This window comes from Parus major, chromosome 3 (genome assembly GCF_001522545.3).
Source record: "Parus major isolate Abel chromosome 3, Parus_major1.1, whole genome shotgun sequence".
NCBI classification, from domain to species: Eukaryota; Metazoa; Chordata; class Aves; order Passeriformes; family Paridae; genus Parus; species Parus major.
In genome coordinates, this window is record NC_031770.1 from 10,039,365 (window position 1) to 10,056,627 (window position 17,263).

The 17,263-nt window shown below is 38.6% G+C and overlaps 1 protein-coding gene across 16 annotated transcripts in view; it reads right to left on the bottom strand.

Annotated features, from left to right (window-relative positions):
* EHBP1 (EH domain binding protein 1) overlaps positions 1-17,263 on the bottom strand; it is a 207,596-nt gene that overhangs the window by 72,266 nt on the left and 118,067 nt on the right. For all 16 annotated transcript variants that reach the window (XM_015622091.3, XM_015622093.3, XM_033513206.1 and 13 more), the window contains 3 exons: positions 7,961-8,139; positions 7,283-7,331; positions 336-1,250 (listed from right to left, as the gene is read on the bottom strand). In XM_015622091.3, the coding sequence (XP_015477577.1) occupies positions 336-1,250; positions 7,283-7,331; positions 7,961-8,139 (1,143 nt within the window). The remainder of the gene's footprint in view (positions 1-335; positions 1,251-7,282; positions 7,332-7,960; positions 8,140-17,263) is intronic.

The window sequence follows — 17,263 nt, forward strand, 5'->3', positions numbered from 1 at the left end:
CCAGTTTTTGCTTCAGTATGTAACACTCCAAGAAATGAGTTGCAACAGGCAGTGGCAAAAGCTTTGGAGCCATCTTTGAGATAGTTGAGAACACAAATTTCTTTAATTGGAGAGAGATTGGAAAGATCAACAGTGGGACAATTTCTATAAATTAGTTTTTCATGTAATGATTGTTTTTCAGCACCACCTACTTCTCAGGCAAAATATTTATTGCCCAAAAATAAAAATACACTGTTCACTTCACCATTTATGCCGAAGATTTGGTGTTAATTACAAACACAGAGAAAGAACTTGAACAGCACCTCCACCCTAATTCACAGACACAAATGTCTTACCTGGGCTGTTTTTGCAGTTTGATCTGCATGATTTAAAGCTGTTCTGGCATCACTGTCAGAATCAGATTCTGTTTGCCTCGGAGAAGCATGTGGTTTCTTTGCAAGATCTGTATCCATATTATAGGAGTATCCAGGCTTAGAAGTAGGAGATAAACTTGGTTTTGTGACAGGTGAACTGGGATCTGCTCTTGTGCTCTCTGTGAATCCTATGCATCCCAGCTTTTCTTGCTCTGAGAAACCAGGGGTACTGTCTAAGCTCTGGTGTCTCTTCTTGTTGTTATCTTCACAAACAACTGTGGGAGACATATCCTCTTTTTGATCACTGACATGTGCTAAGTCACTGAAGTCTAAAGTGTCAGTTATCAGCAATTTCTTCCTTCCCACCACAGGCTGCACTTGTGTTGTCTCTGTACTGCTACACTTCCCAATTTCTTCAGAGGCAGAAGTCCTTCCAGAGCTCTGCTGGGATTTCTGTGGATCCGTGTCACTTCGAGTCCTGCGTGAAGAAGGGGAAGCTGTGCTTGGGCTTAAATGGTCATCAGGAGTCTGATGCTCGCTCTCAGATTCGCCAACGCCGCTGTCGTTCACAAACACAGAGTCGTCCTGCGAGGCAAAGTCTGCCAAGCCACTGTCTGGTGGCTGCAGCTCGGGCTCCCGGTTCAGGTCGCTCAGCTCCGCGTAGAACTTCTCCTGGTCCACGGAACTGTTTGTGTCCGTTTCGTAGTTACCCACTTTGTATGTGCTCTTACTGCTGTTCTCCTCTATCTGAACCACGTTCAGTTCCTGGCCGCAGAAATGTGCCCTTATCTGATAGAGATAGGTCATAACAGTCAGTTTGTCAGGGATGGCTAACAAAACCATGTCCGAAGGCTCCAGCAAGCGCGATATTCCCAAGCTGGCAAACCCGTCATAAGCCTTTAAAGACAGACAAAATAAAGATCAGTGTGGCACTTTCTTACCTATCATAACATCTCAAGAATGCAAGTGGAAGTTTCAGACAGAACAACCAAGCCTAAAACACATCCAGTATTACAGGGAGAACATGGCTCTGACTATTACTTATTATTCTTTTGGGTTCGTTATTGTCATTACTTCTTTTTGGTGCACCATCCAACATCCAGCTCATTGATTTTTCCTGAGGGCTTTTACATATGTCCCAGGATATCTTCACAGCAAAGCAAACTGAGAGAATGTAACCAGCAAAAACACTCAAATGGCATTGTTTTAAATATTTTTAACATACGTCAATGTCATACTATACTAAAATCTTTTGTTACTCAAAATTATGACACTTTTATGAGTAAACAGCCATTCATGAAACCCCAGCTTGAAAACCCTTTTTGCACTAGGAAAACCTACCAATATATTAAATGGTTCTCACTCAAGTAGCAGGAAACAAGCAAACAAAAAAAGTCTAAGAGTTGGACCAGAAAAAAAAAAGGAACTCAGGATGGCTTTTTAAGATAAGGAACAAAGATATAAGAAACACGACACTAATCCATCTTGAGCTTTATCACTGATGATCAACCTTCTGCCTTCTATTGGTCATGTAATTGCAGTGATTCCTGCTGATGAAAAACTATGTCCAGATAGCCAAAAAGAACACCACCACAGATTACTTGACACTAGACATAAATCACATTAATCCATCAAGCAAATGCACTTTAAAAACATTTGTTGATGCTAAATTAATAAGAAAGAGAGAGTGAAAATCATTCCCATTTCACTTTACTTTCTAAAAGCTAAACAGTTGCAAGCCTCCTGCTTTGTGAGGCCACATTGTCTTCTTTTACTGCTGGCCCTTTAAGTGAGTGGGCTTGGTGCATCAGGTTTTTCTAGTTTTGAAGAATTAAAGCCGTTTCTCAATTTACAATTAATTATTACTATCCTGGATTAACCTTGGAAGACAATATTGTGTTTCAAGGAAGCCTTTAAAAGGCCTCCTGTTAGCGTAGATGCACTCAGTTAAAGCATGTGGGCTTCTCCTCCCCCAGGAATCCTGCAGCTCCTTTTCACCGTCTCCTGAAGGGGCTTACAATGTTCACAGTTGATCCTACACTGTTTTGAACAAAAGCAGATGCTAAATTTAAGACATGGATGAGAAATCTGTCCTTTCACAAGGAAACAGTAACACACATCACTGGCTTCAACCCTTCAGCTTTACAATTTTTCCTTAATTTCTTCAGTTTTAGAAAATTAGAGAGAAAAAAAATAGAACAATTATGGGTTGTTTTTTTAAATCGTCTTGGTTTTCATATTCCTAAGTATTCAACAGTGAAACAGAATGTGGGGCTGGGCTGGGCTGCTCCTGGCAGACCTGGATATTTTGTTTGCTCTGAGAAAAGGAGACTCTCTACTCCTTGCAATGTCATTCCCTACTCAATGGTCAAATAGTTCTCATTTCAGCTGCTTTTCAAACTCTGCTTCCAAAAGCCGGAATTTACCTTCCTGAAATTCTGCATGCTTCCCCTCATGCTCAGGTGTAACTTTCCAAAGCACTTTAGGTGAAGTAATTTTTCTATCATTATAACAAATGATTAACAGAGTTTATTTAGACACAGAAATTGTCTGAATAATTTATTTTGAAGCTCTTCTGGCTCTCTCCCCATGCAAAATAATTTAGCCTAAAATCATTGTTGGTATTTGGTGTGGTATTTCTTGGGAAGGTTATTATGAGAGACTGTTATGCCATTTATAAATACAGAGCTGTGCTTAGATATAGGAGCAGCAGTGGCAAACATGACTGATGTATTTGCTGATAAAAACTCGGGTGTAGAATGAGAGGTGGGAGGGAATGGCAGCAACTCAGATGGTAGAAGAGGGACAGCTGCCATTTACAGCATCTTGGGAAACAGAGCTGGAGGAGCAGGATCAGGCTGGCTTTGGAGGAGAGGGAGACAAGATGGGTGGAACTGAATAGATATGAGGAGCAGAGAGCAGTGAGTTAAGGGACAGCAGTGCAGGGATTTGGGTGGGCAGCCTAAGGCATGGCAGATACCAGGAATGATGAATACTCATATGACAATAGAAACCAGGCTGGGCACAAACACGTAGCCAGCCATCTGTGTTGTCTGTAGACTAAAGGTAACACCAGGATGTGTTGTTTGCTAAGTGGGTCAGTGCTGATTCAGTGGCATAAATAACTTGTTATCCCACACTGCAGGTAGTGGGAGTTACCATCTGAAGAATGACAGGACAGGCACAGGCAGTCCAGGGCAGCCAAAGCCCATAGACATGACCTAACCTAAACCCCTTTTATACTCTCAATTTCTTATTTATATGCTAATAAAACTAAATTCTACAAGTATCTCCCAGGGTCTATAAAATGAAGGCAGGGACAGTGTTTCAGGATTGTCAGGAAAGGTACTTGCTTAGAAGTACCTACTTCTTCCTTAGAAGAACACTACAGGAGGATTGAATTTGGAATGATGGATATTCTCAGCACAGCTGCAATCACTTTTTGTTGGCTGCTCAGTTCTGGTGATGCCTGGGATTAAACACAGTTATTTCCTGCTGATGCATGACACCTATTTCCCATTCCCTCTCACTCTCATCCATATTTCTGCCTCTCTCCTTTTAAAGTACACTAAATATGTAGATTGGCACACCAATGTTCTACAGCCAGTAGCTCTAGAAATAGCAATTGTGTGTTCTGGATGTGTCTGCCCATACAGCAGTATGTGATGAGTTCTCCTTCACTGCTAGAAAAGCTGGGAGCTTCCTGATATTCCAGCATATTTATAAATGCATCATATTTCTAACTAGTTGGTAACATGGTATTAACAGAGTAAATTTTCCAAGTCAAATTATTTTTGTTACACAGAGGCATAACTCAGCCTCTATTTTTGCAAATGTTTATTTCTCTGCATGTTTAACTCTGCTCCTACATAATCCTACTGATGCCAACAAGCATCTCCTACACATGCAATTAGATATGTTCTTAGGACTTTGTGGAATCAAATTGTAGAGGTGAGCATGAACACCTATTATAAAAACATAGCTCCAGCTTCAAGGTAAGGAATATTTTCCATTTTGACTCAATAATACCCCTGTGATTCTGAATTCTTCTATTTAAATGTATAATTTAAAAGGATTCATTTTAAAAATTGAATATTTTATTAACATGATCACTCAATTTCAAACGTATTGAGGAATTTGGTAGAAATGGTCAAGAACTGGGAAGCATCACAAAAACTGAAAGTGCCAATTGAACATCCAAAAGATATACCCACACAGTAAATGAAATAAGCTTCTCAAAACATTAATTAAACCAGAAATTCATTATTAGAACCACACTGTTGTGCCTTTCTACTTCTCATTCCTTCATCTTGTCAAAGATCCAGCCCAAGTCTTGTTTAGTAGCTTGTATTTTTAAAGTGCAGGACACATTATTAGTGACACAAATATTTCTATTAATGATAAGGAACTGTAGTGCCAGTATGTTGTAATTTTAATATATTTTTCATTAATTTAAATGTAATTATTATTTAATAATTATAAAATGGATATATTAAATAAAATTGGCTGTTTAATGCTACTAGGAAGACAATATGGGTAGTTAGCTACATCTGAGATTTAAGTAGAAGCACAACTCTTTGGACCAGCTGGGAAAGTATCCCTGTAGTGTTTGTAATTTTCTCCAAGATAATCCTGGTTTCTCTTTTGTTCCTGATAGAAATTTGAATTGCAATGTACACCAAAAATATCTTCCAATACAGACTGATGCCAGTGTAGTAGTTGTTTGGGATTTTTTTAATGTATGTATATTCAGGACACTAAGCCTATTTACCTATCTCCCAATGAAGTTTTTTCTCTTTTTAAATTTACTGACAAGCTGATTGACAGACATCAATTGGGATCCATCAGCACAAGCACCACAGGCATTATTCCAATCATTTCCCAACTCTGTAACACACTGACATATTGGCCAAGATCAGATGTCACAGGTAAATACCCTTTTTTATTCAGCATCAGTGGCAGCACCCAATTGGCAAGTGCTTGGTATGTGTTATAAAGAACCTCAGATGATGTGCCTTTTGTAAGAGCATATTTCCATCTGTAATTATACTCAGTGTTTGCACTGAAACAGTTGTCTCTTAAGATTTCTGCTTTTTTCTATTAAAATACAAACAAGGTCATGCACTTCTAAAAGATACACTCCTATGGGTTAACCTTTAATCTATGGTTTTCCTTTTGGGGAGAGGGGGAGAGCCAGAAAAACATGAGAAAAAAAGAAAAAAAAAAAGAAAAAAAAAGAAAAGAGCTGTTTCAGACAAAGAAAATCATCCTATTCATCCAAAGATGTTATTTTAATTGGTTAGGAGGAATCATTGTCAAATGTGCTACATATCTGCATGGAATTTCTAGGCAGCCATTGTTGGCAGTGCTGCATTCACTCCAACCAAGGGCACACGGGGTTATCTGGCAGAACTGTGTGAGACCAGGAAATAAATCTGCAGGAAGCAACTGAGATACTCAGTGTAGCTGTCAGGCAAAGGCTGGCAAAGTGATGAAAGAAAAAAACTGCACAATAACAACAATCACTATTTCTTCAATTCTGGGAACTATGTCCTGTTAGAAAGACAGGCCAAAAAGTTCACTGCCATCACAGCTTCACAAAGAAAAGATGACTGATCATATTGCTAACATTTTTAATTAATAATCTATTCTTTCTTTTTTTATAATCCGGCTTAATTAGGCCAGACGCTCAACAAAACTTGAAGTACAAAAACATATGGTCACAGAAAATACTGTGATGTCACAGATAATCCACTTAGGTCATTATAAGTCCTCCTATTATTATGAAAAAAAATATCATCAGCCAAATACTCATTAGATAGGAGCAGTTTGGGGATATTTCATTATTTATAATACTTAAGTACTAAATTAAAGACAAGTAACTCCCTGCCTAACACACAAGTGTGCAGGCACATTAAAATATAAACAACATGAATTTTAATAAAGCACTTTCAGAAATTCCACATAAGTAAATAATACTAGATTGTAGATATGTTTGCTATACAATATTGAACTTGGTTAATTTATTCAAAGTATATTTTTGTACCTTCATCCCAGGTAAATTTAGTGCCTTTTAAAGCAGTATAAAAATAAAATCACAGCATTAAGAAGGCAGATACTTAAAACAATTTTCAGATGATCTTCAGGAACAATTTTATTATCAGTGACTCACATGAAAATCGTAATTTCTAAACATGTCCCTAGGGCCCAACTGAAGCTTGTAACATGTCTAAAATAGTGAGCAGAAATAAACAGTCTTCTGGTGATTCCCAAGCTGAATTCCTGCTTCTTCCAGAGAAACTTTTTACATCTTGCACCTACAAAGAGTAGTTTAAAACGGTTGCACAGCACAAGGCTATTAACTATTTTGCTAGCATTTATTTGTAAAGTAATACCTTTTATCCTAAACCTCCCATGTTGTGCACATCATTCAGCTGATGCAGCATAAGAGAAGGTGTAAAATTTCATCTTGAAAAATATAACAATCACCATCAAAGCAACATCAGCTGTGCCCAGTTACCAGAGCCTTGTTAATGCAATAGCAAGAGAAGCCTTACGTGCCACAGTCCAAAAGCAGTTACATTTTTCATTTTTTTAATTACGTGGCTGATTGGAAAAATCAGAGCAGTGCTCACAGAAGGCTGGTCAGGCCCTTCCTCTGCTCTCACAGTTAATGTAGGCCACACAAATATTAAACTCTAATGCCAGCCTCGCACTTGTTGTGAATGTTAAAACCATGACAAACTCGAGTCAATAATGCATCCGATTTGAACGGCGGGAGGTTGAATACCTTCTGTGAGCTGCAGTTATGACCTTACAAAACAACTGCACTTTCCCAAAATTAATAAAAACCTGCAGTGAAGTCAAAATTGAGGCTATGGGGTTTTTTTGGAAGGTTTTTTGGGTTTTTTTTGCCTGGCAGTTCTTACCTTTTTGTTGTTCTCTTTAATATCTTGAGGATTCAGGGACTTGTAGTCACTGAGGGAGAAAATGGCACAGTGGGTATATACAGTATTTGATAAAAGCAGCAGTTTTTAAAACAAACTAAATCTAAAAATTTGACATACAATAATATCATACAGTAACTAGCAATTTCACAGCAATTCAATCAACAAAACTAATAGTGTGGAAAATTAAAGGAATAAATAAATAAATAAATAAACACCGATTACATGTTTCATCGCCTGAAGCTCTCCATCTAAAAAAGAAGTTAAGGCAGGGACTAGAGGCCAGCCTTGACAACCAAATTTACCAGGAGGTAATCCGTCCTTGTCAGCATACAAAGAGCTTATTCCTCTCATCTCATTTCAACACTGGCGCAATTCTCATAATCATCTTGAAGTCAGTTCTTTGTATAAGATTAAGAAGAGAAAAACAAATCACAGAGAGGGGAGAAATAATTGTTTATGCAACAAGGGAGAGCAAAGAGGTCACAAAGTTTGAGCATTCATAAACCTGGTTTCTTAGAAAGGACGGTTCCCTGCTTGAAAGCAAAGGGTGAAAACAGTTCAGCACCTAAAACGCGCTGGTATCTGATTTTTAAGTTAAAAAATTGTTCAGTATTTCTATGAGACTTAGCTTATGCAGGCAAAGAGTACACAACTTACATTAGGTCTGGTCTAAAGTGATGTAATATTGCACAAAAGGATAAACCATTCCTCCACGACGTGGTAAAATTGGTGATTTTCACTCCCCGATAGTTTTTTGTAACTTCTTTGCACCACACGAGCAGTGACTGACTAGCGTTTGGCTTTCTCCCCAAAACAGGACTTGGTATTGGGCTTGGCTGGAAAAAAAAGAGAAGAAAAGAAAAAGAGAGAAGATAAAAGAATTTAATGGGAGATGAGAATTAACATTAATTGACCTAACTAGATGATCTGTATCCTTTGATGTGAGTTTAGGTCCTTCACAGCTGTCAGTTTACAATGACTGTAACTTGCAAAAGACACAAATCGCAAGTTATTATCTACAGTTGTTGCCCTAGGCACTTGTCTCCCAAGGATGCAGATATACAGGATTCCAGATCTACACAAGGGAAGAGGCCAAGAACTGTACCAGTGCTGAAACACGGCACAGCCCTGCACAGCCTGTGATACACAGCCTTAGAAATACTTCCCAAAATGCAGCCGTGGCAAAGTGTCCCCACAAACCCTTTCACAATCGAAGTCACGACACAGGATTGATGGATTCCTCTGGTACAGGCTCCAGAGGACAGTTTTTGGTGCTCTTTCTGTGCCAGTGAGTGATTGCATAAAGGTAATTATGGCACCGTGTTTCTGAACAGCCACTTCCAACCGTACCGGAAGAGCCGCCTCTTCCAGGCTTTAGCTTTTCTAGATGGAAAAGGAATTTCAGATGAAAACTGTTATCAGAGGATGGTTTCTAACAAGTGGCACTAGCTAACAACCATTAGATCATCATTAGCTAATAACAACCATTTGAAAAAAGGTTATTTTGATCCTTTTAGAAACATTTTTGTGGGCATAAGCCAAGAAATAAAATAGAATACTTCGGGCATTTGGTATTTGTCAGACTATCCGCTGCTCCTCAAATTCAGCATACTGATTGCAGCAGATGTTTTCAAGACATATACACTTCTTGTTTCCCTAGAAAAATAATACTGTCATTTTTAAGACTCCTTAGATCTAATCAAACAGGCAGAATGTGACTGATGCAAATCCTACATCTGAATTACAGTGAAAGAACCAACATCCCCTATTCATTCAATGTAATATAATTAAAAGCATATATACACAACAAACAAGCTCTTGATGCACTTTAGAGCTAAAGAGTTCCCAAATTAAGACAAATTAAGAGCAAGTAATTTACTGTATCACAGCCACTTAAGTTTATGGTCAAATGGATTTACTTGTTATTGTCAATTTCTGAAAGACCAACGATGCCCCCCCTTGACTGAAGCCTGTCAGTGCTCAGCAATTAGCTGCTATCAACTCATTTGTTTTCACTGCTTCTGGGGAAAGTAAGAGTTCACAGAGCCAGGGAAGTAATTTTTCATTTACTGTCACAATCAGCCCTAAAAAGTTGTTGTATAAACACACTACCTCCTCACCAGACAGAAGCACTGCTAACTCATTTACAAAGTTCAAAAGGTATATCTTGCTGAGATTTTTTTTTTAATGCCACATCATATGTACAAAATTACTTGTTAGAAAGTGCTTACATTTTGTAATCCTGTCAACAATTCAAATCGGCATGAACGAATCCATTAACAATGATACAAATATCTCCAAATACACTGAATTAACAGCTTTAACAGGCATACACAAAATAGGGAAGGAAAAGCAGCAATAAATTATAAACTTTACCACACACAAGATTTTAATCAGAGAAACAAATATCACATAACAGCTGCCAGACTGTTACTCCAGATTCAGTAAAGTAATTAAGATGTTGTTTTTCTCTTGTTTTCTTTACAACTTGAAGCAGAACCCAGTAACTAATCATTGACCTCAAATTTAAGATATTTTTATTACTTAAAATATATTTGCTATTATAAGTTATATACAAGGAAATATCACTACTGAGGGAAAATAACTAAAATAGCACTATCAAACTGTGGAAAGGTGATGTTTTAACAAATTATTAATGCAAAAAGCTACTTCTTCAAGTCACAGAGATATATGAAACATTAATTAGAAAGACTTAATACTATTTGATGAAACTCTCAACAAAAATGGTATATTTTCCAGTCACCACCTAAATGCTTTCTGGTTAACTCTGAAATTGCCTTAGGCAATATTGCCATTTAAATGCTTTAATTACTTCACTAACAAACTGAAGATGTACCTGAATTTAAAGCCAGGCTTTACAAGAAGGAAACACAAAGGTATTAAAACAATAAATTTAGCAGAATTTCACACTTTATTTTAAAATTTATTTTAAAATTATCATTGTTCAAAAAGATGGACTGCAATTCCTTGAAAATCTATATTTAGACTGGAGCTTTTTTCTGTGTTCATCTTTCCACTTGTGTTAGATTTTCTAAAAGCACTTCATCCAGAATACAGAAGATTTAGGACATGCATAACGTGCATAACACGCACAATTTTCTTTTCTCTTACCTGATAAAGCAGAAGTTGTATAAGGTTTTCTTTTCACTCTTATTAGTCCATGTTTTTTTGATAAAGGTGAAGTTAATACTATCACAATGTTATGCTCCTAATCACCACCTGCGTCAAAGCTTTCGTTATTTAATCTATGATAAAAGCATTCAACTCCAGACACAATGGAAATACAGAAGTAAAGGCAGAACTGTGTATGAGCACTGGGACATGCCTTCAGAGGAGTTAACAAATGTTAGTTTTTGGTTCTTTTTCACGAGTGTGAAAAATCATTATGCAAAACATTCTTTCCATATTTGTACATTGGACACATTAATTACTGGCTTGGTGCAAACACAATTACTACCAAGTGCCTATTTCTAGCATGTATTTGCTCTACATGATTGGCAGGAACTAATCAGATGAAATGAAAATTTAATAACCTTTTTCTTACATCCTTATTTTCAGCACTGACCACACAATTCTTCTGAACGACACAGCGGTCATGAGTTGCCTTTTCGAGCTCAAAAGCCAAAGTCCCTGCGAACTCGGCTGGAAATGCTATAAAAAGCCCGAGATATCCACACCAGATTGCCAGAGCTGCTCACTGATCAACAGGTCATGGAATCTAACACAACTGGCTTCTGTCCAGCCGTGGAGCAACCGCACGGCGAGCGCAGAGGTTCCAGAGCTCGTCCCTCACACGGTAGCTCAGATCTAAACGCAGCATCATGTGGATGGATTTATCAGCTGGAGTCAGCACTGGCTTCAGGATATCTTCGTTTCACACTCAACAAAAGCACTGAAGGCTCTATTCTTCTTTTTACACATTCTGGAAGCTCAGTTAATATGTTTCATAGTGTATGCATTTTTTCTCTTGGGAGATTATCCCATCAGACCATTACTCTATGCTAACAAGAGGACAATAGCTTCAAGTATTAGGCTGCATCCCCACACTTGAAAATATTCAAATAGTTGTTTTTGCTGCTCTGAGGAACCCAGCACCAGGCACAGCGATGGCTCACAGCGCCAGGGTTGAGCTGCACCTCTGACACACAGCCCAACACTCAGGAGAAGAAAATCAAGACTGGAAGTGTGATGAGAACATGGGGCTTTGGGACTGTGACACAGCCAGGATGAAGACTTTAGGGGCTCAGTCTGAGGACCTCAAGGGCTTGTAGATAAGTTGCATGGGGGGTAGAGATGTTTAAAGAAAGCAAGAGTGTTGAAGCCTAGAAGAGAAAGATGCTGAGAGGAGTAAGGGGGGAAAAAAAGAGATTTGTAATCTAGGTGGAAGGTTTACGTGGTTTGAGTTTTATATTAACAAACACAACTGCTAGAAGAGGAAAAGAGCTGAGACAACAACCCAGGACTGGTAATTAACTGCAGGAGAGGAAGCTCAGATTGAGATAGAGCTGAAAGTCAGAATAGGGAAGACCTACAAACAATGAACAAGCAAGTTTTTTCCCCTCAAGAGGCAAGTACAGGCTGGCCTCTAACTTATTTGACTGAGCAAAATAAAAGGGATTTTCCCGTACCCCTATCAAAACCACAAAGCTGTCTGGGCTCACTGAAAATTGTGCAACCATCAAAATGCAAGATAAGGTAAATGAAAGTAAGGCACAAGTAGGTGAGTGAAAATGTGCAGCATGTGGCTGGATGTAGATGACATTCAGGAAACTCACCTGAACTGAATAGTCTGAAAGGCTGTATAAAGGTGCAATAGAAAGACAAGACACCAAATACATTTCAGTCAAATAGATAATTTTATATCCCCAAAATTATATTCTAAAATATTATTTTTAAATAACACAGGACTTCACCCATAGGAATGTCCCATTAGCTTGGGAGTATTAGAAATTGAATATGACTCATTTAATAGAATTTATGCCTTTGGCAAGGTCTGTATATGTCCAACATGCATTCAATTTTGTTTATTCTGGGCTGTGGAACAGTCTGGGCCAAAGTCAAAAGGCAGTTTTTACTAGTATCAGGAATATCAAATACAATATGGAAAGAGCATGCAAAGATAGAATAGAACTGCTTTCTGTTTTATTCCAAAAATAGAGAAAACATGCTCATGACCCAGCTGTGCTGAGATGTTCTTTACTTAGGGTGGTTAGGTATTTTTTCCATAGCAGGTCACCATAAGATTACAATTAATTTAGTGACACATCAAAATAAAAGTGACACTGCTCTTTGCTTCTAGTAAGGGAAGATCATGCATGTATTAGAAAATATACATTTCCTAAAAAGAAATGTTAGTTCTGCTATTCTGTTACTCTGATAAACAAATTTACCAGTTTAGGAGTACATTCTTTAACTCTGTGCTCTCAATTTGCATGGTGAAAAATGACTCTGTTCCCTAAAAATAAACGAGATATGAAAACCCAGCTGCTAGACACAAGTTACAGATTCACTGAATTTATTTCCTATATATGATTAATAACAAGCATTTAGGTAACCTCCAGGTTTCATCAGCAGCAGACATCTTAAAACTTCACCTTCTTCACTCTTCTAATTGTGCCTACAGCTAATGTGGATATGCAATAAAATATAAACTTTTATCTCAAAAGCCTTAGGCATAAGCTTTTAATTGCTTATCACTTTACAGGTTTAATTTTGGCACAACCAAACCAGTCCATGTTCAATCACAACCCAACATTTAGACATCTGCCTGAGCTGACACGATGCTCTCATGTTTGAACGTGGCAAGGTGAAGAGGAAGGTGGAATCCTTGGGACACACCTCAAGTTAGCAGTTGGTCAAGCTGGTCTGATTATTTTATGCAAAAAGGTTTTCAGTTGCCTGTTATATATTTTGATGGCCAGGAGCCTGGAAAGAGCTTTTCCAAACCATGCCTGGGCAAAGAAAGGAAAGCAAGCCTGCAGATGGCTGCCTCTGGTTACTTTGAGCACCGAGGAAATGGTCTGGTAGAAAATTACAGCATGTGATCATACAATTGAAACATGCACACATATATAACCTACAGGTATCCAGTGCACAAAGATGGGAGAGACTGCAGTAACAAAGGCTACTGCTAAGTACTTCATTTTGTAACTTTTGTAATTATCTGGTAGCCTCCTTTTGCCTTCTACTTTGTCTAGTAACGAAGTAACATTTTCTTAGCTAAGCCTTTTTTGGTTTTGGTTTGGTTTTCATCGTCAGGGATTAAAAGGATGAAAGAACCCAAGAATTCAGAACTAAATTCTAAACCTTCAGAACCAAAATTCACAACACATCAACTGCTGGACAATTGCCTCGCTTGCGCAACAGGACACAAGGCTGTCTGCTCGTGGCAATCAATTAAGAGCAAGACAGACAATTTATTTCCAGATGACAACCTCCCCCGTGGATGTTCTTAGCAGAGAAGAACAGGACCGCACAGGAGTGTGGGCAGCTACCTCACCAGGCTGAGAAGCCCTAAATTTATTAGCTAATTGCAAGGAGATTATGTTAATGAACTAGTAAAAGAGAAACAAATCTGAGGCAACATAATGAATTGGTTACTTATGCGGAAGTAATTTCACCTGATGGTCAGTACAGCCAGGAAAAAAGTTACAGTGATCTCCTTCTCAGACTGAACTATTAAAAAGGGATTGGACGAGGCTCACCTAGCTTCTCTTCCCTGAGGTTGCATAATCTTTGTTTTGAACACTGTGTTTTCAATTAAAAATCTCAAGAAAAGGTATGTAACTCATACCATTAAGCAGAAGCGAACACGGAGCTCGGTCTCTGATGATTACACGTATTTATAATGTAACAGTATGAACAGATGACATGCAGGGATGGGGCCTCATTTTTCTGCTCTCAGAAGACAGGCAGTTTCCTTGTGTCCACCTTCCTTCCTCCAGTTGTCCCAGTGGCATGTGGGCTGAACGCTCTGCTCTCATATAATCTGTGCTGGAAGCCCAGATGAGCTACCAGGATGCTGCTGGTTCACAATCCCTGGCTCTCTGCCACGATGGGAACGTTCAGGGTTTTGGGCAGGTTGCCAGAATTAAGCAACTTAAACCACAGATGAGGAATAGCAATTTTCAAAGCTTTTAACTTTGTTAAATGTGAACTGAACTAGCAAAACGCACCTCCCTGGGCCCAAGGCTATCTCTGCCACATTTCAAAGGCCTGCAGCAAACAATGGAAGTGTTAGAGCTTGTCAGAAAAGGTCACAAGAATCTCTTCTAAAAGAAAGCACAAGGCAAACTAAAAATGAGAGTCACTGCCAATTCCTCCTCAAAACAGTGAACTCTTGTTGCTTTTGCAGGAATTTCTTTTGACAGAGCCATTAAATAAACACAAGTCATTATCCCACTCTTCAGAACATTTCAACAGACATGGTTTTCAGGCAACCTTCTGATGTTGGCTCATTAAAGGTGACATTGCTCAGAACTTTATAGTTACCTATTTTGTAAATCTACTGCATCATTTGCATTAATGCACAACCATAGGCAGATTTATGGAAGCATTAGCCTTTACCTATGAGAAATCTTTGTTTTAAATACTTGAGAACACAACACAGATGCCAGATTTGTGCAGGTATTGCAGTAACAAAGGAAAACAATCTCTTTTTGGGTGTGCTTAGAGGACTCAGTATTTTTCAGCCCAGTATTGATGTCACAGTACCTCTGAAGGCCATAGTACATCTCTTGTGGAAATAAAATCAGTGTATTTTACAGTCCTGAATAAGGTGCTGGTACCCATGGACTGGCACCAGGCATAAAGATGGATATATTTAAAGCTCCTGAGGACAGCAAGAGATAAATGAGAATTTCATGGAAACAAGTTTTTGCCTTTATAAACTACTGCATAGGCAGCTGACTCTATGCAAACAATCACAAGATGGAGATAAACAAAAGTATTGCTTCCCTCCTCAGTGGTAAGGAGAAGCTATCCACAGATGATGGGGAGACATCTAAAATGCTCAGCACTTTTTTCTACATCTGAAATGCTTAGTAGTTTTTTCTACATCTGTCTTTATTCCACAAATCAGATGGAAGTTGGAGACTTGCATTACTCATACAGACACAGAAAGGTCAGATTTCAGCCCCATGTGGAAACAGCTTAGATAAGCCAGAAGCTTTCAGATCAGCTGAACACATTTAATGTAATCCTAAGGTACTGGAAGAACCAATATGAAACAACATCCAAAATTAATGGTCAGTTTGGAAACTTGAACACAGGGGAGAATATTAGAAGAGCAGGAAAAGACTACATTTCCTTCTAGTCTTTAAATGCATAAGATAAAGGACAAATAGCAAGAATGCAGACAAGCAAATTAAAAAGAGGTGGAACAAATAATTAAGCTCCTTCTTAGAATAAGAAAGTTAAAAGAAGACAAGCAACAAACATTAATTTGTCATCAACAAATCATGACTAGTAGTCCAAGTTGCTTCTACAAGAGGGAAGCAGGGAATAGAGAAGCATCAAATAATGGATTACAGATGAAGCTGAGCTCTTTTAATTGATCAAGATGCTCTCATAAAAGGAAGCATGGAAAACAGAGTTTTAATGAGACTCAGATAGGTGCAAAACAGGCTGGAAAACTATATCCAAGACTAGTTTTAAGTGATTCTCGGGATTACGCATTAAAAGGGGTTCTGCAAGGGTATTTCTTAGATTAGGTGCAAGTCTGAATTGAGAAGGTGAATGATGCACTGGACAAGAAGCTGAGAGGGATACTGAATGCACTAGAAGAACTCCAGTAACATAAAAAGGAGTAAAGTTCTGAAAAAAGCAGTATGAAATTCAATAGGTACAAGTGAAACATAGGAAGGAGTAATCATTTACATAAATGCAGGATGAGGAAGAACTGGTTAGGTAACAGCTCTTCACAAAAGGATATGGGGGAAACAGTCTGTCCAAGCTGAACAGAAAGTCAACAACATCAGGTTGTTGTGAAAAAGACAAACTTTGTACTGAGATGTACAGACAGGAATAAAGCCTGCAAGACATATACTGCCTCTCTCACTCCATGCAGCATCAACAAAACCACAACAAAAATTTTACGTTCACTTTTCCTTGAAGAAGAGTGTAAGAAAGATGAGCCCAAGGAAAGATGGGAGTGGGGACGGGGGGGAAAGCATGAAGAAAGCTGAAGCACATTTTGGTCATTTATGGTACGAAGATAGAGGAAGGTAACATGGTCAGTCATCAACTATGTAAAATTCAAAGAAGAAAGCAAACTCTTTGACCCCCACATCAGTGTTTACTAAACCAAAGTTACAGGCTTTAGTTGCTAGAGGTCAGACATCAGGAGAAGCAATCTCTAATGCAGTATAATGAAGCACTCAAGATTGCCTGGGAAGTCCATGGATGTTTCATTGCTGTTTAACAACAGGTTGCAGAAATCCTTCATTTTGTAAAGGAGAACTTAGCCTTTGTGCAAGCAGAAAGATCTTTTGGATGTGCTTCAGACCAACATTTTCTGTGTCTCTTACCTCCAGAGCCTACAGCTCGCATGGGCTGCTGCCATCAGCAGGGAGCAGGAGCCTGGCAGAGCTTCCTTCCATGCTCTGGCCGCAGAGGAAGCAAGCTGGAAAACACCTAATTCCCACCATGCAACATTCACACTGGCCTCTCTGTTCAATCACCCACCAAAAAAAAACCCATTTCCCATTTTAAAAATGAATACCAGCATGGAGATCTTGGTATTAATCGTTCCATAAGCAACTCATGCACCAATTCCCCTATGTCAATCAGATCTCCTTGCAAGCACAGCACATTTTGCTTTTTTTCCTGGCACACAGCTATCTGAATACACGGGAAGTTCCATAACCACTAACAACTCTCCAAATTAAAAACTGTACACTTTACAGCTCTATGAGTTGTTTAGGAGACTGGCTATTGAGG